Source organism: Rhinopithecus roxellana, chromosome 7, assembly GCF_007565055.1.
Source record: "Rhinopithecus roxellana isolate Shanxi Qingling chromosome 7, ASM756505v1, whole genome shotgun sequence".
NCBI classification, from domain to species: Eukaryota; Metazoa; Chordata; class Mammalia; order Primates; family Cercopithecidae; genus Rhinopithecus; species Rhinopithecus roxellana.
Window position 1 is genome coordinate 110,290,969 of NC_044555.1, and position 21,611 is coordinate 110,312,579.

The following is a 21,611-nucleotide window of genomic DNA, read 5'->3' on the forward strand; positions in this document are numbered from 1 at the left end:
CACGCCTGTAATCCCAGCACTTTGGGAGGCTGAGACGGGCAGATCACGAGGTCAGGAGAGCGACATCATCCCGGCTAACACGGTGAAACCCCATCTCTACTAAAAAGCACAAAAAAATTAGCCGGGTGTGGTGGCGGGCGCCTGTAATCCCAGCTACTGAGGAGGCTGAGGCAGGAGAATGGCGTGAACCCAGGAGGCAGAGCTGGCAGTGAGCTGAGATCACACCACTGCACTCCAGCCTGGGCAACAGAGTGAGACTCTGTCTCAAAAATAAAAATTTTAAAATTAAACATATTCTCAAAATAAAAGAAAATGGTGATGCCAGCCAGGCACAGTGGCCCATGCCTGTAATTTCAGCAATTTGCAAGGCCGAGGCAGGAACATTTGTTGAGGTCAGTTGGAGATCAGACTGAACAACATAGCAAGACTCTGTCTCTACAAAAAAAGAAAAAAAAGAAATAGGCATTGTGGTGTGAGTCCTAGCTACTCGGGAGGCTGAAGTGGGAGGATTGCTTGAGTCCAGGATTTCCAGGTTATGATGAGCTATGATTTCACTACAGCACTCCAGCCTGGGCAACAAAGCAAAATGCTATCTCAAAAACAAAAAATAAAAATAAAAAACAAATAAGCCTGGGTAACAAAGAGACCTCATCTCCACAAAAAATAAACAAAAACTAGCCAGGCATGGTGGTGCAGGCCTATAGTCCCAGCTACTTGGGAGGCTGAGGTGGGAGGATCACTTGAGCACCGGAGGTCAAGGCTGCAGTGAGCTGAGATCACGCCATGCACTCCAGCCTAGGCAACAGAGTGAGACCCTGTCTCAAAAAGAAAAAAAAAACAGGCCAGGCCTGTGGCTCACACCTCTAATCCCAGCCTTTTTGGAGGCTGAGGCATGAGAATTGCTTGAGGCCAGGAGTTCAAGACCAGCCTGGACAACCCAGCAAGACTCCATCTCTACAAAAAAAATTTTTTAATTAGCAGGTCATGGTGGCACATCCCTACAGTCCCAGCCTCTTAGGAGGCTGAGGCAGGAGGATCACTTGAGCCCAGGAGTTCAAGGTTATGGTGAGCTATGATTGCACCACTGCACTCCAGCCTGGGTGACAAAAAGCAAGAGCCTGTCTCTCGAAAAAAATTAAATAAAATAATGCAATTGTTATGAAAAACAGTATAGAGATTCCTCAAAAAATGAAAAGTAGAACTACCATATGATTGAGCATTCCTACTTCTGGGTATTTATCCAAAAAAATTTAAGTCAGGATCTCACAGAGATAGCTGCACTCCCATGTTCACTGCAGCATTATTTACAATAGCCTAGAGGTAGAAACAACCTAAATGTCCACCAACAGAAGAGTGAATAAAGAAAACGTGTTGTGTATCTATGAAAGCAAACATTATTCAGCCACAAAAAAAAAAGGAAATCCTGTCATGTGCTACAACGTGGATGAACCTTAAGGACAGTGTGCTAAGGTAAGAAGCCAGTCACAGGACAAACACTGTATGATTCTACTTACAGTGAAGTATCTAATGTAGTCAAACTCAGAAGTGAAAAGTAGAATGGTGGTTGTCAGAGGCTGCAGGAAGGGGAAAATGGGGAGTTGGTGTATAAGGGATGAGAAGTTCAACTCATAGAATATGAAAAAGATCAGGAGAAGATCTGCTAACATTGTACTTATAGTTGACAACATTGTACTGCTCACTTAAAATTTGCTATAAAGGTAGATTTCATGTTGGGTGTTTTTTTACCACAATAAAAAAGTTACTTAAAAAGTTGTTAATTTTGTTAAATCCTGAACCCTAAGAACATACTGTTTTTGGTTTTTTTGTTTGTTTGTTTGTTTGTTTGTTTGAGACAGAGTCTTGCTCTGTCGCCCAGGCTGGAGTGCAGTGGCACGATCTTGGCTCACTGCAGCCTCCGCCTCCCAGGCTCAAGCAATCCTCCCGCCTCAGCGTCCTGAGTAGCTGGGATTACAGGTGTGCACAACCATGCTTGGCTAATTTTTGTATTTTAAGTAGAGATGGAGTTTCACCATGTTGGCCAGGCCAGTCTCAAACTCCTGACCACAAGTGATCTGCCCACCTCGGCCTCCCAAAGTGCTGGAATTACAGGAGTGAGCCACTGTGCCTGGGCAAGCATGTCTTTTTTTAAGAACACATCCTGGCCGGGCGCGGTGGCTCAAGCCTGTAATCCCAGCACTTTGGGAGGCCGAGACGGGCGGATCACGAGGTCAGGAGATCGAGACCATCCTGGCTAACACGGTGAAACCCCATCTCTACTAAAAAATACAAAAAAACTAGCCGGGCAAGGTGGCGGGCGCCTGTAGTCCCAGCTACTCGGGAGACTGAGGCAGGAGAATGGCGTAAACCTGGGAGGCGGAGCTTGCAGTGAGCCGAGATCCGGCCACTGCACTCCAGCCTGGGCGACAGAGTGAGACTCCGTCTCAAAAAAAAAAAAGAACACATCCTTTTGGCTGGGTGTGGTGGCTCACGCCTGTAATCATAGCAGTTTGGGAGGCTGAGGAGGGTGGATCACTTGAGGTCAGGACTTCAAGACCAGTCTGACCAATATGGTGAAACCCCATCTCTACTAAAAAATACAAAAATTAGCCGAGCATGGTGTGCATGCCTGTAGTCCCAGCTACTCGGGAGCCTGAGGCAGTAGAATCGCTTGGACTCAGGAGGCAGAGGTTGCAGTGAGCCGAGATCATGCCACTACACTGCAGCCTAGGCGACAGAGCGAGACTCTATCTCCAAAAAAAAAAAAATTAGGCTGGGCGTGGTGGCTCAAGCCTGTAATCCCAGCACTTTGGGAGGCCGAGACGGGCGGATCACGAGGTCAGGAGATCGAGACCATCCTGGCTAACATGGTGAAACCCCGTCTCTACTAAAAAAATACAAAAAAACTAGCCGGGTGAGGTGGCGGGCGCCTGTAGTCCCAGCTACTAGGGAGGCTGAGGCAGGAGAATGGCGTAAACCTGGGAGGCGGAGCTTGCAGTGAGCTGAGATCCGGCCACTGCACTCCAGCCTGGGTGGACAGAGCAAGACTCCGTCTCAAAAAAAAAAAAATTAACACATCCTTTTAATAGCCTATGTGATGAAATTTAAAAGTTTGCATAAATAATTTCTGCCACACACCCAAACACAACCACAGTATTTGTCTACAGGTGAAGCACTTGTGCGACTGTTAGAATTGTAAGCTGAACAAGCTTGATTTTATGAAACCCATTTTTTACTTGAAAGAAAAACTACGGTTATTCAGACATGGGTCTTTCACGGGCATTTTCTCAAAAATGAACCAAGTGAGCCTGTCACTTCAAGGAAAACAGCAGAGTATTTGCTGCTGCTGATATGCTTTTACACTGTTGGTGGGGGTGTAAATTAGTTCAACCATTGTGGAAGACAGTGTGGCCATTACCCAAGGATCTAGAACCAGAAATACCATTTGACTCAGCAATCCCATTACTGGGTATATACCCAAAGGATTATAAATCATGCTGCTATAAAGACACATAAACACATATGTTCACTGCAGTACTATTTACAATAGCAAAGAATTGGAACCAACCCAAATGCCCATCAATGATAGGCTGGATAAAGAAAATGTGGCACATATACACCATGGAATACCATGCAACCATAAGAAAGGATGAGTTCATGTCCTTTGCAGGGACATGAATGAAGCTGGAAACCATCATTCTCAGCAAACTAACACAGGAACAAAAAACCAAACACCACATGTTCTCACTCATAAGTGGGAGATGAACAATCAGAACACAAGGACACAGGGACGGGAACATCACACACTGGGGCCTGTTGGGGGTTGGGGAGCAAGGGGAGGGAGAGCATTAGGACAAATACCTAATGCATGTGAGGCTTAAAACCTAGATGATGGGTTGATAGGTGCAGCAAACCACCATGGTACATGTAGACCTATGTAACAAACGTGCACGTTCTGCACATGTATCCCAGAAATTAAAATTAAAAAAAAAAAGACAGTTGTAACACATGCAGTGTAACCCAAAAAGGGCTCAAATACAGACTATATAAAGAAACCCTACAAATCAGTGAAAGAAACTCAAGCAACTCAATAGCAAAAAAGGCAAAAGATATGACAGAGACCTTTCACAAAAAGAAACAAGAACTCCAGGCCAGGCGTGGTGGCTCATGCACTTTTGGAGGCCAAGGCAGGCTAATCACCATAGGCCTGGAGTTCAAGACCAGCCTGCCCAACATGGTGAAAACCCGTCTCTACTAAAAATACAAAAATTAGCCGGGTGTGGTGGCACACACCTGTAATTCCAGCTACTCAGGAGGCTAAGGCACAAGAATCGCTTGAACCTGGGAGGCAGAGGTTGCAGTGAGCCAAGATCGCGCCACCACCACACTCCAAACTGGGCGACAGAGCAAGACTCTGTCTCAAACAACAAAAAATAATAATAATAAGTACTCCAAATGACCAACAACATATAAAAAGATGCTCATGAAAATATAAGCCACAGTAAAATTACATACATATTTACAAAAAATTTAAGTCTGACAATATCAAAAGTAGTGACAATGTGAAACAAGGTCAACTCATACACTACTGGTGGGAGTGTACACTGAAATAGCTTGGCAATATCTAACAGAGCTAAAGTGTAACCTATAACCCAGAGATTCTACACCTAGTATATACTCCACAAAAACACATGCTTGTATACACAAAAACTGTTGTATAATGTTTCTATTGGCACTGTTAGTAATAGCCAAAAACTAGAAGCAACAAAAATGTTTATCAACAAGACAGCATAAAAATAAACACTGGTATACAATGGAGTATCTTGCAACTATGAAAATGAATGAACTAAAAAAAAAAGGAAAATCAATGAACTGCAAACACACAATATGGATGAATCTTAAAGTCATAACTGTTGAGCAAAAGTAGCCAGATACAGTAGGATAAATATTCAATGATTTCATTTATATGAAGTTCAAGAAAAAAATTAAACATACTGGGTAATGACACTGCAAAGAAAAGCAAGAAAGTTCCTTTGAGCTGAAGATGCAAGGTTAAAAAAAGAGAAAAATCAAGAAAGAGGAAAACCATAAATGTCAGGATAATGGTTACTACATGGGAGGTGGGTGATTGGGAACAAACGGTATGCTGCCTTGACCTGGGTGTAAGTTACATGGGGGTGCATCTTACAATGATTCTTTAAGCTCTATATTGAGGTTTCATGACTTCTCTGTATTTTCGTTACATTTCACAGAAGTCTGGGAGGCTAAGGTGGGTGGATCATTTGAGGTCAGGAGTTTAAGACCAGCCTGGCCAACATGATGAAACCTTGTCTCCACTAAAAATATAAAAATTAGCTGGGTGCGGTGGTGTGCACCTGTAATCCCAGCTACTCCGCAGGCTGAGGCAGAAGAATCACATGAACCCAGGAGGCAGAGGTTGCAGTTAGCTGAGACTGCATCACTGCACTCCAACCTGGGCAACAGAGCGAGACTGTCTCAGAAAAAATAAAAATAAAAACTAAGGGCAATGGAGAGCATTTACTAAATTAAATATTTAGTTTGGAAATGTCAGGCCAGGCATAGTAGCTCACGCCTGTAATCCCAGCACTTTAGGAGGCCAAGTTGGGTAAATTGCTTGAGCTCAGGAGTTCGAGACCAGCCTGGTAACATCACCTGAGCTCAGGAGTTCAAGACCAGCCTGGGTAACGTGGTGAAACCCTGTCTCTACCAAAAACACAAACAATTAGCAGAGCATGGTGGCACGCGCCTGTGGTCCCAGCTACTCAGGAGGCTGAGATGGGAGGATTGCCAGAGCTCAGGAAGTTGAGACTGCAGTGAGCCAAGATCGCACCAGTGAGCCATGATCGTACCACTGCACTCCAGCCTGTACTCCAGGGTGACAGAGCAAGATCCCATCTCAAAAACAAAAACAAAAACAAAGAAAGAAAATGTCATTTAGCTATTAAACATTTCTCACTAAAAAAAAATTATTCTGAGAGTACCTTACAAATGGTAAGCTTGTGTAAGTTTGGTCCCAAGCACTTTCAACTACTTCCCTGGAGACTAGGCAGGCCTTCTAATGGGTTGAGAAGAGAATAGTGGTTGGTTAAGAACACTGATTAAAGTTGGGTATGCTGGCTCATGCCTATAATCCCAACACTTTGGGAGGCCTAAGTGGGAGGATCACTCGAGCACAGGAGTTCAAGACCAGCCTAGCCAACAAGTGAGACCCCATCTCTACCAAAAAAAAAAAACAGGCCAGGCACCGTGGCTCAAGCTTGTAATCTCAGCACTTTGGGAGGCCGAGACGGGCAGATCACGAGGTCAGGAGATCGAGACCATCCTGGCTAACATGGTGAAACCCCATCTCTACTAAAAAATACAAAAAAACTAGCCAGGCGAGGTGGCGGGCACCTGTAGTCCCAGCTACTCGGGAGGCTGAGGCAGGAGAATGGCGTAAACCCGGGAGGCGGAGCTTGCAGTGAGCTGAGATCCGGCCACTGCACTCCAGCCCGGGCGACAGAGCGAGACTCCATCTCAAAAAAAAAAAAAAAAAACAGAAAAAAAATGTTAGCCGAGTGTGGTGGCGCATGCCTATAGTCCCAGCTACTTGGGAGGCTGAGGTGGGAGGATCACTTGAGCCTGCAGGTCAAGGCTGCAGTGAGTGGTGATCCTACCACTGCACTCCAGCCTGGACAGCCTGGGGAACAGAGTGAATCCCTATCTCAAAAAAAAAAAAAAAATACTGATTAAGCTTCTAATTTCACAAAATATGTTAAACCTAAGTTTATCTGTAATATAAAACAAAATCAATCCTCCTTCCAGTAGGCAACATAGAAATAACATCTGCTTCAGATTAGCATCAGAAGATATAACCTAAAAATGCCATCTAGGTCTTTTGCAGAGAGGAGATACATAAGTATATCAAGATTGCTTCAATGTTTACTATGAAGTATTAAAACAATTCCTTCTTTGGGTTCCTATTTCCCCTATAGGGTCAATTCCCTTTAGAATATAATAGCAGGAGCCAGGCACAGTGGCTCACGCCTATAATCCCAGCACTTTTAAGAGGCCGAGGAGGGCAGATTACTTGAGGCCAAGAGCTGGAGACTAGCCTAGCCAGTATGGTGAAACCCCGTCTCTACTAAAACTACAAAAATTAGCCAGGCTTGGTGGTGCATGCCTGTAATCCCAGCTACTCAGGAGGCTGAGGCAGGAGAATCACTTGAACCCAGGAAGCGGAGGTTGCAGTGGGCCGAGGTCGCACCACTGCACTCCAGCCTGGGCGACAGAGTGAGACTCTGTCTCAAAAAATAATAATAATAATAATAGCAGGAAGCACCATGTCTTTGAAAGAAGAATTTAAGAGAATAAAGTAACTCATCTTTCCCTTTGTACTCAGGCTACTAAAATGCAATTTCAAATATTCCTTCATATGGAAAAAGAGAAAAAAGAAAAAGAGGAAAGGAAAAGGAAAGGATGAGAAAGAAAGAGAAACAAAATAATTGTTTAAAATTCTTCCCTATTCACTTGAGCCTGGGAGGTCAAGGCTGCAGTGAGCCAAGATCGTGCCACTGCACTCCAGCCTGGGCAACAGAGTGAGACCCTGTCTAAAAAAAAAAAAAAAAAAAAAAAAAAAAAAAAACTTCTCCTTATAACAATGCATTTGCTTCCTCACATTTCCAATAGTTTTATTTCTATTTAACAATCTTAATGCATGTCTTTTGCAAAAAGCCTTCCAATGGTTGGGGGGAAGGGGTTGCGTCAGTGTTGCAAACTCCTACCTAGACTAATGGTACAGTCATCATTACATAACTTTAAGAAATAACTGAAATATAATTCTATATTATCAGTCACCAGGCTACAAACATGTTCATTAGGACACAGATGACAATGTCATCATGAACTATTAGAATCTCAAAGATTTGCTCAAGTTGCATATGGAACCATTGAAAGGTTATTACAACAAGGCAATTTGTTTGCATAATAGATACTTATATTTCCCTAGTATAAAAGGGGTATTCCTTTGGCTGGGCGCAGTGGCTCATGCCTGTAATCCCAGCACTTTGGGAGGCTGACGGGGAAGGATCACTTGAAGCCAGGAGTTTATGACCAGTCTGGGCAATATGGCAAAACCCCATCCCTATACATACACACACACACACACACAAAAGTTTTTAATTAGCCAGGCATGGTGGCATGCTCCTGTAGCCCCAGCTATTCAGGAGGCTGAGGCAGGAAAATCCCTTGAGCCTGGGAGGTCAAGCCTGCAGTGAGCCATGATCACATGACTGCACTCCAGCCTAGGTGACAAAGAAGACCCTGTCTCAAAAAAAAAAAAAAAAAAAAAAATAGTTAAAAATAATTTTTTTAATAAAAAAATAAAACAAGTATTCCTTAGTTATAACAAGAAACTAAAATCAAACACTAAGAATTTTCCGCCAACAAGTAGATGTATCTGTGCTCTTCTCCCTAAGTGATTCACTAACAGAAGCCCACCAAGGATTCTTAAAGAAACTGTTTCTGAACGTTACATTTGTCTTACTATACACCTGCCTAATGGTTTTAGGTCACTAACCTAAATTATAGGGAAAGGAACAAACAAAACTACCTCTAATAGTTGCCCACTTTAATATGGCTTAAAAATAATCAAATTTTCTGTCTTAGTCCAAATTGAAATTATTTTAATCCCTTAATAACTTTCAAATACTTGAGTTTACCATTTTTCCACTTTTTAATTTTTTTTTTTAAATAAAAATAGAGACAGGTTCTCGCTATGTCGCCCAGAGCTCTCCTGGGCTCAGGCGATCCTTCCTCCTGCCTCAGTTGCCCAAGTAGCTGGGATTACGGGTGTGTGCCACAGTGCACACCACCACCACCTCACATGCCACCATGCCAGGCATTCGTTTTTTCCACTTTTAAAATTGTTTAGTGCTATTATGGAGATGCTGTCTCAGGTCCCTGAGAACGAGGACAGAATCTACTTTCTGTCAAAAGATGTATGGAAAACTGAATAAAATGTCTGAAGTTCCTTCAAGGACTTAAAAGGTATTTTGTGAATACTTCTTAACATGGGTATACGGCTTTTCATCTTACTTGTTCCCATTTTCCAGTAAAAAGGAAACAGAGTCACAAGCTTAAATTACTTGATTATGCTCATATCTCAAATGCGGCTTTCATATATAAAAGGCTGATGCTATTTACGCTTCACTTAATTCTTTAAAACAAGACAACAAAAAGGTTAAATGTAGTTAAGCAAAGTGCCACCTCTATTATCATTTGTAGAACAGAAACAAAACCCACAAAAATGAATAGTGGGACAATATAGTTTTATCTTGTAGAAACATGCATTTAAAAGAAAAGGAAACAGAAAATGTTAAAAAAAAAAAAAAAAAGAAAGAAAGAAAGAAAGAAAAAAAGACAACAGGAGTTGCCGCACTTACAGCAGGAAAAAAAGCACAAGTATATTGACAGCACTCACCCTACCTAAACATTAAAGCATTACAGAATAATTTTTTTTTTTTTTTTTAACAAACAAGGCAGTAGCCTATACAACCTCCTGACATTGCTTCAACATTTCCTGAAGAATGTTTCCCTTCCCAGGAAAACAGACTAAGACTTATACTTAGTTTATGAATACAGGTCGAAATGGGAAATTAAATATGAAATGAAAACTGAGACATCAAGAAAAGGTTTCAGATAAAGCTTTGGCTGAATTTGGAGCAACTTTACGAGGAAAAAAAGTCTCAACCAGCAAGACTAAAATTTCTTAGAATGATTATAACCCTCTACCTAGAATTCTCCAAGAAATTCAGATCATATGGCATGTTTTGAACAACCAAATGTACTTAAATAAGTTCTAGAATGTCTAAAATAATGTCATAGCAGCAGAAGAAAAACTAGCAATCAAAACATTTGGCAATTAAATTTTAAAGCTTTATTATAACTACCATTAATAAGGTAAGACCTAACAAAACTTTCTAATTGAGATACCTAAAATAAGCTATTCAAACAAACAGATGATATTCAACAAACATAAGTATTTCAAAATTAGACTAAGTATTAACATGAGGCTAGCATCTTCAGATTAAGAGCTTCGAATATCAATTCTCCATTAAGGCTGCTTGTGATAAAGAAATGTTGAGTTCGCTGTGTTAATGATTTCTACCAAAACCAGAATTCTCCACCGGATCTACCAGTACATGGAAGTTTATCAGCTTAATCATGGCAAGTTCTAGGTCAATATAAAATAATCAAGAAACTAAAACTAATTCCAAAATTAAGTGATCAAATACATATCTTTCAGAATTTGAAAGAGTTTGCATTTAGATATAAGTATTATTGGAAATTACAATTACATTTTGGTAGCCCTCCTTTGCCCTTCTGAGCCCTCTTGGAAAAGGTCATTCTTTAAGAGTTCTATAATTTAGCATTAAAAACATAATTGGTATCTGGAAACATAATGGGATATCTAGATATGTGATGGATGGACCATTCAGATAGGCAAAATACAGTTTTACTTTTCTCCCTAATTACCTAATAAAACATTCCTCAAAGCCAAGAACTTCCATTTAATAGACAGTTGTTTTTCATGGCATACAATTAAGAATTTGCCCTATCTGAAAGTTATAAAATATCCCATACATCTCATATGTTGCTTTCAACACTAGTTAACTACCACCCCCAGAAAAGATTTATGGTGGTAAGAACTGACAGACAAGAAATGAATGAACAACCTCATGAAATACATCACATTATTTTTAAAAAAGATAATTTTCAGTCAAGTTAAAGCTTATCTGCTAATTTATCTTGTTAAAAAGGAAAAATTCACCCAAGGTATAATTTTAAATATTGGTCATATTCTAAACGCCAAATCTATAGATTCACTAATAATTTGGTGGCACACTACCTTCATTTTAAAATTTTCCAGTTGCTGTTTTATATTTCAGAGGCTGTTTTCAGACAAAGGAAAAATGTTTTGTGTAATATATTTGCACCACCACGTATTCTGCCTAGTAATATGAAAATGCTAACACCTATCTTTAGGAAGATACAAAAACTCCAAAGACATGCTATATGCAACAAAGTTTTCATAGAGGGAAAAGAGGTCAAATAAACTGCAACTAAGTACTGAATGGTGATGTGTTTAACCATTTAAAATAGCTTATTATGTTACACAATTTTAAACTCTCTTCCTGTAACAGAATGCAATCATAAAACTGACTATACTGATTTGGATCTACTATAATTCAATCCACATTCCACAAGTCATGCAATAACTACATACATGTAAGTTCTAATAACAGTTTTTTTGTTGTTCTTTTTGTTTTGTTTGTTTTTGAGAAAGAGTTTCGCTCCCCTTGTTGCCCAGGCCCAGACTCACCGCCACTTCCGCCTGCCTGCCGGATTCAAGCGATTCTCCTGCCTCAGCCTCCCGAGTAGCTGGGATTACAGGCATGTGCCACCACGCCCGGCTAATTTTGTACTTTTAGTTGAGAGGGGGTTTCTCCGTGTTGGTCAGACTGGTCTCTAACTCCTGACCTCAGGTGATCCACCCACCTCGGCCTCCCAATGTGCTGGTATTACAGGCGTGAGCCACCGCACACGGCTTCTAATAACAGTTTTGAAGCAGCTCTTCAAATATAAGAACTATGACAGGTAGCATGTAATATATAAATACACATAATGTGAACCTAAAATTCCATTTTATCTAGGTATTTCGACCTCCTACATCACTTTTTCTCCAACCATTACCAGTCAGAAGCCAAGCAGAATTTCACCTTGTAGCCCTAATACCACTCATTTTAAGGTGGGAGCAGTAACAGTAAAACTGTTGGGAGGCCGAGGCGGGTGGATCACGAGGTCAGCAGATGGAGACCATCCTGGCTAACACGGTGAAACTCCGTCTCTACTAAAAATACAAAAAATTAGCCAGGCGTGGTAGCACGTGCCTGTAGTCCCAGCTACTCGGGAGGGTGAGACAGGGAGGCTGAGACAGGAGAATCGCTTGAACGCGGGAGGCGGCGGTGAGTGAGCCGAGATCGCGCCACTGCACGCCAGCCTGGGCGACAGAGCGAGACTCCGTCTCAAGGGGAAAAAAGAAAAGCAAAACTGTCAAAAAGCAGTAGCTGAAAGGAGGAAGCTGAGCAATCTACAAAGATAACAGCCCCTAAATAAATGAGCTGGCTTTAAAAGTAAACAAAACAGTGAATTGCTTTATGAGTTTTGGGGGATTACCCTAATATGGATGAAGATGATGGTCTGGCTGGGTAACTTCCCATCTTGCCTTCCCCAAACTTGATGGCTATTTGTCAACTAGCTAACAAACTTGATAGCTATTTGTTAACTAGCATGTACGAGGATTTATAAAATGTTCATTATAGTTAAAAACGAAGGTTTATCAAATAGTCTTCTCTGACAATTAATAAACCAATAAGCACTCTAAGCATATGCTGGGGGGGGGGTGGGCGTGTGTTGAACCGAAAGAAATATGAGACATAGTCCCTATCTTTCAAGGGCCTCTCAATTCACTACAGTGCAAGAGTAATACACATGAAGGAGTCAGAGACCAATTAATTGCTAACCTGAGTGGTACAGACTTTAAGTGCATGAGCTGTCCTGAGAAGTTTAAATATCTAAAGGTTGGAATAATATTACTTTTAATAGCTATCACTTGAGCACTTACTATAAGCCAAGTGCTTTACAGGCATTATTTAGTCTTCACAACAATCCTTTGAGTAGAGTACTTATTATTCCCAATTTACTCAAGGGGAAACAGTCCAAGTGGTTAAGGAACTTACCCAAGGTCACTCGGCTAGTTAAGTGGCTAAGACAGCCGCTTATTTAGGGAATTCTAGAGCTCACACTGTTAAGACTTCATACAGCAGTGCGGGGCGTGCGGGGGAGGAAGCCACATAGGCTGGCACTATTACAAGCGCGGGATCCGGCAACGCGTTCCCCGTGTTTCGTTCCAAGTAATGAAGTTACAAAGATCTGAATCTTTAGCATGAGCCACGGTAAACTGGCTACTAGAAATGGAGAGGGGTGGGCAAGGACGACAAAAATGGCTAACAAGAGTTAATTTCATCCAGGGTTGAGCGTTAGCATCTAAAAGCGATCCAGAGAAGGAAATGAGAAGCTGTTATTAATATGTTTTCTTAAATCTGAGGTTTGCTTTGCTGCTTAAACGACTTTTTCCAGGGAGAGGGGAGGAGGGAGCGCTCTAATGTGGGGGCGAGAAGACTAGGGGTATGGCAAATTACTGTTTTCGGTGTTACGGGGGAAAAGTTTCACGACTAAAGGAAACGCGTTATCCTAGGTACTCGAGAAGCTTGGAGAGTTGCCAGAATTAGTTGCAGTCCCAGGATAAAATGGGGTTTAGGGAACATTTAATGACGAAAGTTAAATCCAACCCTAAATAGCTCTAAGGTGAACAGACGGAGCAAAGAAATGTCTGTAGTTCTTCAGGGAAAGCGGCAATCCCTGCCACACTTCCCCACGGCGCTACGCGAGGCCGGGACAGTCAAGAGACCGCTGCCCGGGAGGACGAGAGGTGCCAAACCGGGTTCTTCGCGGCGCCCCAGGCTTCGCGGCAGCGGGCGAAGAGGAGGGGAGGGAATCCGGGACGGTTCGCCCTCCTCGGACTTCAGGCAGAGGAGGCGCCAAGCTCCAAACTGCGGAGTCCAACGGGTGCAGAGTGAAGAAATGGGACAGAGAGAGATGGAAAGTCCGAATCGCCCCAGCGCAGCCCATAAAGATAAAGGAGCCTAGTGAGATCAAGCGAAGAAGGGGACACAAAAAGAGATCAAGAGGGAGCGCAGAGACCTGCAGGGGCGGAATAGGAGTTCTACTAAGAGGCTAAAGGAAGCCGAGCTACCGCAGGCAGTAGCGATTTCTGGGAGGCCAGGGAAGGAAGGAGGTCCGCGGCGGTTAACAGCACCTCTCCCCGAGTTCGAAACTCCTAGCCGACCATCCACGCCCGCCGCCCGGGTGGGGGAGGGGGTACATCTTTCCCCCCCAACCTCCCACCACAGGTGAGAGTGCAGCTGACGCCCTGGCCCGGCCCGGCAGTGCGCCTGCCTCCGGCCCGAACACTCACAATTCGCCTCTCCCTGATTTCTCCCAGTTCTTTATCCACTCTGCGGGAACCACCACAGCCGCGGCCGCCATCTTCCTCTCACTAGTAGCAGAGGCCCGGATGTGTAGCACGCGAGCGAAGGGTCAAAGGGGAGCACCGCCCACGAGGAATGCCGGGAGCTGAGAGTTCGTTTTTCGATTTCCCGCCCCACTTTTCTCCCCACCCAGCGGAAACCCGAGGCCCGGCAGCCAGCGACGTGGAGACTCGCGGGCTCCTTTGCGAAGTTACTACGCGGGCTGCGCCCTCCGAAGTCCTCAGCCTTCCCATTCGAACAGAAAAATGCCATCCACGGGCCAACAAGTAGACCTTATCTTTTCCGTAGTATCTACCCCAACCACTAATACAAACACGCATTTTTCAAGCACCTAATATGTGCTAGACACTGGGGATAGAGAAATAATACAGTCTTTGGGAAAGACATAAATATAAGCAGATAAATTACATTACGCCTTGCTGACTGCTGAGATAAAAGGAAATAATCAGGAAGGTGGCAGCCATTGTCTGTGTGCCAAGCATTACGCTAATGCGAGGGATACGACCTAACCGTGGGAAACATGGATCCACGAGTTCTGACACGCTGCGTTGGCCTGCTATCATTGTTACCTTAGGCTAAACTAGGGACTGTAAGTACCATGAAAAACAAAATGGGCAGCGCACGGTGGCTCACGCCTATAATCCCAACACTTTGGGAGGCCAAGGCAGGTGGACCACCTGAGGTCAGGAATTTGAGACCAGCCTGGCCAACATGGTGAAACTTCGCCTCTACTAAAAACACAAAAATTAGCCGGGCATGGTGGCACGCTTCTGTAATCCCAGCTACTCGGGAGGCTGAGGCAGGAAAATCGCTTAAATTCGGGAGGTGGAGGCTGCAGTGAGCCATGATGGAGCCACTGCACTCCAGCCTGGGCAATAGAGTGAGACTTCATCTTAAAAAAAAAAAAAAAAAAAAAGACAAACACTGTATTATTCCTTAATCTACAGATATTTCAAATTTGATCTTCTTTTCTTTTCTTTTCTTTTCTTTTTTGAGACAGGGTCTCACTCTATCGCCCAGACTGGAGTGCAATGGCACGATCATGGCTCACTGCAGCCTCTACCTGCCTGGGGTCAAGCTACCCTCCCACCTTAGCCTCTTGAGTTGCCGGGACTACAAATGCACACCTCCAGGCTCTGCTAAATTTTTTGTATTTTTCTAGAAACAGCTTTTCACCGCATTGTCCAGGCTGGTCTGGAACTCCTGGCCTCAAGGGATCTGCCCATCTCAGCCTCCCAAAATGCTAGCATTACAGGCATGAGCCACCCTGCTCACCCCAATAATACTTTTTTTTTTTTTTATGACACAGTCTCAGGAAGTCCTGACGACATGTGCTCCCACCCCACTCCCATAATGCTTGTTATAGCAACAAAAAAAAAAAATATTTTTTTCTGACTGCGTATCAGTTATCACGTCTCCATTAATCTGGAAGAATTCCTCAGTCTGTCTTCCACGACCTTGACATTTTCAAAGAGTGCAAGCCAGTAATTTTGTAGATTATACCTCAGTATTTGTTTGTCTGATGTTCCTTCACGATTAAATTAAGTTTATGCAATTTTTTGACATACTACAACATTGTGTTTTTCTCTCTTTTTTTGTAATTTTAAAATACTTTATTGTTAATAAATGCTAACAGTCATCTTAGCCCTCAGAGAGTTATAACCATTTTGCTGGTCAAGGGTCTTGTCTCAATGTGGATGGCTGCTGTTGTGGCGATTTCTTTTTTATTTATTGTTTTAAATTTAATTTCATTTAAAGTTCCGGGATACATGTGCTACCTGTACAGGACATGCAGGTTTGTTATGTAGATAAACGTGTGCCATGGTGATGGGAAAACACCCACTGACGTATTTAGAGTTAACACCTCTGGAACCGGGTGTGGTGGCTCACCCCTGTAATCCTACCACGTTGGGAGGCTGAGCCAGGTGGATTGCTTGAGCTCAAGAGTTGAAGACCAGTCTGAGCAACAGAGTGAGACCCCATCTCTACAAAAAATACAAAAATTATTTCAGCTTGGTGGTGCACGCCTGTAGTCCCAACTACTGAGGAAGCTGATATAAAAGTATTGCTTGAGATGGGGAGGTTGAGGCTGCCGTGAGCTGTGAGCATGCCACTGCACTCCGGCCTGGGTGACAGAGCAAGACCCTGTCTCAAAAGAGAAAAAAGAAAAAGAAAAAAGAATATACCTCTGGGCATGCTGGCTAATGCCTGTAATCCCAGCACTTTGGGAGCCTGAAGCAAGAGAATCTCTTGAGACCATAGTTCAAGACCAGCCTGAGCAACATCAACAGACCCTATCTCTACAAAAAAAATTGTTTTTAATTAGCCATAAATGGTGGTGCACACTTCTGGTCCCAGCTACTCAGGAGGCTTAGGTGGGAGGATCCCATGAGCCCAAGAGTTAGAGGCTGCAGTGAGCCATGATCTGGTCACTGCACTCCAGCCTGGGCAACAGAGCAAGACCCTGTCTCTTTAAAAAATTAATTAAAAATTTTACATTTTAAAAATAAAGAACAACCACAGAAGTATTTAGAGTTAATGGGGCATTATTTTACAACTTACTCTAAAATATTTTAGAAAAAAAGTAATAAGGCCGTGCACAGTGGCTCACACCTGTAATCCTATCAATTTAGGAGGCCGAGGCAGGCAGATCACCTGAGGTCAGGAGTTCGAACCAGCCTGGCCAACATGGTGAAACCCCATCTCTACTAAAAATACAAAAATTATCTGGGTGTGGTGACCCATGCCTGTAATCCCAGCTACTCAGGAGGCTGAGGCACCAGAATTGCTTGAACTGCTTGAACTTGAGAGGTGGAGGCTGCAATGAGCTTAGATTGTGCCACTGCACTCCAGCCTGGGTGACAGAGTGAGACTCCGTCTCAAAGAAAGAAAAAAAGTAATAGGATGATAAAGCAAATGTAAACTATTAACTTTAGGAATCTGGATTGAAGGAGTTCTGTAAATACCATCCCAAAATATGTTGTTTTAGTATGCTGATTACTTTAAACTTAGGGCTCTTGGGGAAGAGCAAATGCAGGGAGAGGCTTTCTCTGAACTTCCTGAATCTGCCTAAAGACAGATCCTCAAAAACTAACTCAGTTATCATGAATCTCCTCCCCAGGAATCTCATCAACCAGAGAAAATTAAACAGGAGAGGAGACTGGAAGTCAATGCCATGCCCAGACAGACTTTGTCACAGTCTGTCACCTATTCTGAGGGCCCACTCATCTTTCCCCAAAATCATTTATTCTATCCTAAGTTCCCTATATCCTCCCTCCTCTCACCCCTATGAAAAGGGTATATAAACTTCTAAATCTACCGGGTTTGGGGCTATTCACTTTTCTTTCATGACATACCCCCATGCATGTAATGAATTGTTATACCTTTTCTCCTGTTAATAAACCGATGGTTAATAAACCATCAGTTTATTTCATAGACTCAATTATTGAACCCTCAGAGAGTAAAGGAAAAGTTTTCCCTCCCCTACAGGATGAAGGACATACAGGGATTCTCTGTTCCACTTGTGCAATGTTGGGGCTCAGAAGCTGATACCCCGAAATACAGCACTTTGACATGCTGAACTGAAGAAGCCTCAAGGCCTCTTGACCTTTTCCACTCCCCACTGCCTCACCCCAAACCTTTATCTGGCTAAGATTCAGACCCACCAAAAAGAATAATTGTCTATTTTTCCTTTCCCTGTAGGACCAAGAATGTAACCACACCTGAAAAGATCCTTTCACAAGATAATGTACAATTAATCTCTGTTTCCTGATCCACTCATTCGTCCCAGTAATCCACTCAACAGAATTCCTCGTCTCCACACTCTCCCAGAATCTGGTTGACCAAGACCTGAACCACATTGCAGGGTCGGTGATCACTCTGTGGTTCTTCCCATGTATACATGTTAAATTAATTTGTATGCCTTTTCTCCAATTAATCTGCCTTTTGGTAATTGTTTTCTCAGTGAACTTTCAGAGGATGAAGGGGAAGGTTTCCCTTGACCCCTACAGCAACTTTTCAAAATAAAAGGTGTTTTAAAAAAAACACATGTTTGGCAGAAAATACAGACAACCCAAATGAAGAAATCCTACCCCATATATGAACTTTAGAGCTAGTATCTTCTAAATATGGCAAGTTTTGTCAGATGAACCAGGTTCACTTGCATTGAAAAACTATTTAAGTTATGTGCTGTATTCAGAACTGCTTCTGGGAAAATGCTCCATTGTTTATGATTGTTTTTCACCAGTTGTATCTAGTCTTCTAGTGTCCTGTCTGACTTTGAAATTCTAAAGCCACCCACTAGAAAATATCCATCTTTCAATTTCAGTGATTTCTGCTTGTAAAAACCTTCTGCCATTTCGAGTGGGGTCAAATATAGTGCTCTCTGATCTTTTCATGTTTCCTTATTATGGACAATTTAAAATGTATACAAAGCAAACAGAATGATACAATGAATCTTCATGTACCATCATCCCCCCTGGAAAACTTTGAAGTCATTATTACAAAGTGGCTTCTGTGATACAAGAAGCACTATCTTGCTACTTATGTATACTTCTCTGTGTAATCTACAACAAGGGCTTTCAACCTGGGTCAGATACATTTTTGTGGGAATGGGGAGATGGGGGCCAGGGGGCAGGGGTCCTCTGCATTGTAGAATGTTTAGCAACGTCACTGGACTTGACTCACTAGATGTCAGTATCAGACCCCATACACACACACACACACACACACACACACACGCACCAGTTATTACAACCATTTGCAGACATTGCTAAATTTCTCCAGAGGGCAAAATAGTCCCCTTTTGAGAACCATTGAGCTACAATATTCTCCTGTACTGTGACTTACCTTGCCACGTATCACAGTGATTTCTTCTTCCAAACATTGAACTGTGCAGTATGCATAGTAATCAGTATGTCACACTTGTGATATGACCTGAGTGCAATGATGCCCTTTGAGGCCTGGTTTTCTCTTCTTCCAGAGACTGCAGAACTATTTTTACATAGTATGATGACTCCTTTAGGAATTACTCAGAGCTAATTGGCTTTTTGATCTATAAGATTGCAAAGCTATTAAATCTTCTGCATCCTTGTTGTTGGCTTGCCTGCTCTTTGCTATCTGCATCTGGTATTATCTCAACAGCTGGGGGGATTTTTCTCTGGTGATCTCACAAGCTCATGGATACCAATGCGCTATTCAGGGACTGAGGGCTGTGGTGGAGGCCAGGGATTGGGTAGTTTCAATGTTGACAGTCTGATGCATGGAATGATAGGTCGATTTTAGGTTACTGTAAGGTCAAGCAATCTTATAACTTACCATCTCAGTAAAGACAAATAATGGGACCAAAAAGGAAGCACATAAAAGCAAAACAAGACAAAATAACAAAATAATTAAAGAATGAATGCAAAGGGTTTTTTTGAGATTTACAATGAAGAAAAGTTATTTAGAATAAATTACCTGATAATTTCTGCATTTTATGCTAAGGCTGTTTATGCCAAACCAATCTACTTGTCTCCTTCCCATCTACAGTGCTCCTTTGGTGAAAACAAGATCTTTTCCTTTTTCCTTTTTCTTTCTTTCTCTCTTTCTTTTTTTTTTTTTTTTTTTTTTGAGATGGAGTCTCAAAAAAAAAACAGCCCTGGCTGTAGTGCAATGGCACGATCTCAGCTCACTGCAACCTCTGCCTCCCAGGTTCAAGCGATTCTCCCACCTCAGCCTCCCGAGTAGCTAGAGTTACAGGCACCCACCATCATGCCCGGCTAATTTTTGTATTTTTGTAGAGACAGGTTTCATCGTGTTGGCCAGGATGGTCTTGAACTCCTGACCTCAGGTGATCCGCCCACCTTGGCCACCCAAAGTGCTGAGATTACAGGCAGAAGCCACCACACCTGGCCAGAAAAAGGTCTTTTCATTATCTGTGCCAGGTGGTAGAGTTAGACCTTCAGGTGGGAACTGGAATCCCACAAAAGAGGCAGAGAGGGAAGAAGGGTCATGCCATGCCCAAACATACTAATACCTAGTTGATGATTGATTTCTGCAGCTAACCACTATGGCACGTTTACCTATGTAACAAACCTGCACATCCTGCACATGTACCCCAGTATTTAAAATAAAAATTGAAGAAAAAAATTAGCTGGGCATGATGGCATGTGCCTGTAGTCCCAGCTGCTAGGGGGCTGGGGCAGGAGGATCACTTGAGCCTGGGAGGGGCGGCAGAGAGGTTGATCCAGACCCCTGTGAGGGAGAGGTTTGTCAGGGTCACAGGGAAGAGATGACCACAGTTTGGTAAGTGAGAGGTGAGGTGTTAGCACTACCTGTCTTCTAGGTGTAAATAGGGCCCAGATTATAAAAACTCTCATTGTCTCCTCTTAGTTTTTTATTGTCGTTTTCCCTGCCCTTCCATTTCATTTACCTCCTCTCTCCTACTTCAAACTCACGCAGTCAGGCTCCAGAGCCCACATTCTTTTTTTTTTTTTTTTTTTTTTTTTTTTTTGAGACAGGGTCTGTCTCTGTCACCCAAGCTGGAGTGCATGGAGTGCAATGGTGTGATCTCGTCTCACTGCAACCTCCACCTCCCAGGCTCAAGCCATTATCCCATCTCAGCCTCTCAAGTAGCTGTCACCATAGGTGTGTGCCACAACACCCGGCTAATTTTTGTATTTTTTGTATAGACAGGGTTTTGCCACTTTGCCCAGGCTGGTCTTGAACCCCTGAGCTTAAGTGATCCACCTGCCTCAGCATCCCAAAGTGCTGGCATTACAGGCGAGAGCCACCGCGCCCAGCCCAGATCCCACATTCTTAACGCTACACTGCAGGAGTTTGAACCCAGATTTTACCACTTAGGTGCATGACCTTTAGCAAATTAATTGACTTCTCTATACTTCTGTTTCTTCCTCTATCAAATGAAGGTAACAGTATCCACTGGGATTGGAGGAGTCCAAATGACACACTCCTTTTCTTTGTCCAAGTTCTAAATCAATTTTTTAAAAAAAGAGGAAAGGATGAAGTATCTAGGAGAATGTGGTTAAATCTCCAAGCAACTGGGCCTCCTAATAGTAAACTCCTGAAATAGACTGACCCACCAAGTCACATGCAGCACTGAACAAGAGCAGAACAGAGCAGAACACCTACTCTCTTCCCAAGATTATATAGAGAGGTAAAAGCTGGGCTACACATGCCCAGTTTCTTTTTCCAAAAGGACCCATCAAGTAAGTCATGCCTCCTGAAGGAAGGCAGTTGGAGGAAGGGTGGAGAAATTAAGGAGGCAGACAGCAAAGGGAGAGGAACTAATATTAATCTATAGAGAAAGACTTTTCACCCTCACCAGAATGATACATCTCTACGTGCGCTGCATGGAGACTGTTTGTATAGGCCAACAGTCTTTGGGTGGGAGCTGTATAGTACACTAAGCTTTGTCATATGCATAGGCTCTGTCTTAGGTCA

At 42.9% G+C, this 21,611-nt stretch overlaps 1 protein-coding gene across 11 annotated transcripts in view; it reads right to left on the reverse strand.

Moving 5' to 3' along the window:
- The window catches only part of THOC2 (THO complex 2), a 131,391-nt gene extending 117,165 nt beyond the window's left edge, over positions 1-14,226 (reverse strand). For 10 of the 11 annotated variants that reach the window (XR_004058338.1, XR_004058339.1, XR_004058337.1 and 7 more), the window contains exon 1: positions 14,096-14,226. Coding sequence is in view for 8 of the 11 variants with exons in the window: in XM_010354593.1 (XP_010352895.1) it covers positions 14,096-14,166 (71 nt within the window). In the remaining 3 variants the exon portion in view is untranslated. The remainder of the gene's footprint in view (positions 1-14,095) is intronic. The other variant, XM_030933882.1, reaches the window with a different exon arrangement.
- Between the last annotated feature and the right edge of the window lie 7,385 nt (positions 14,227-21,611).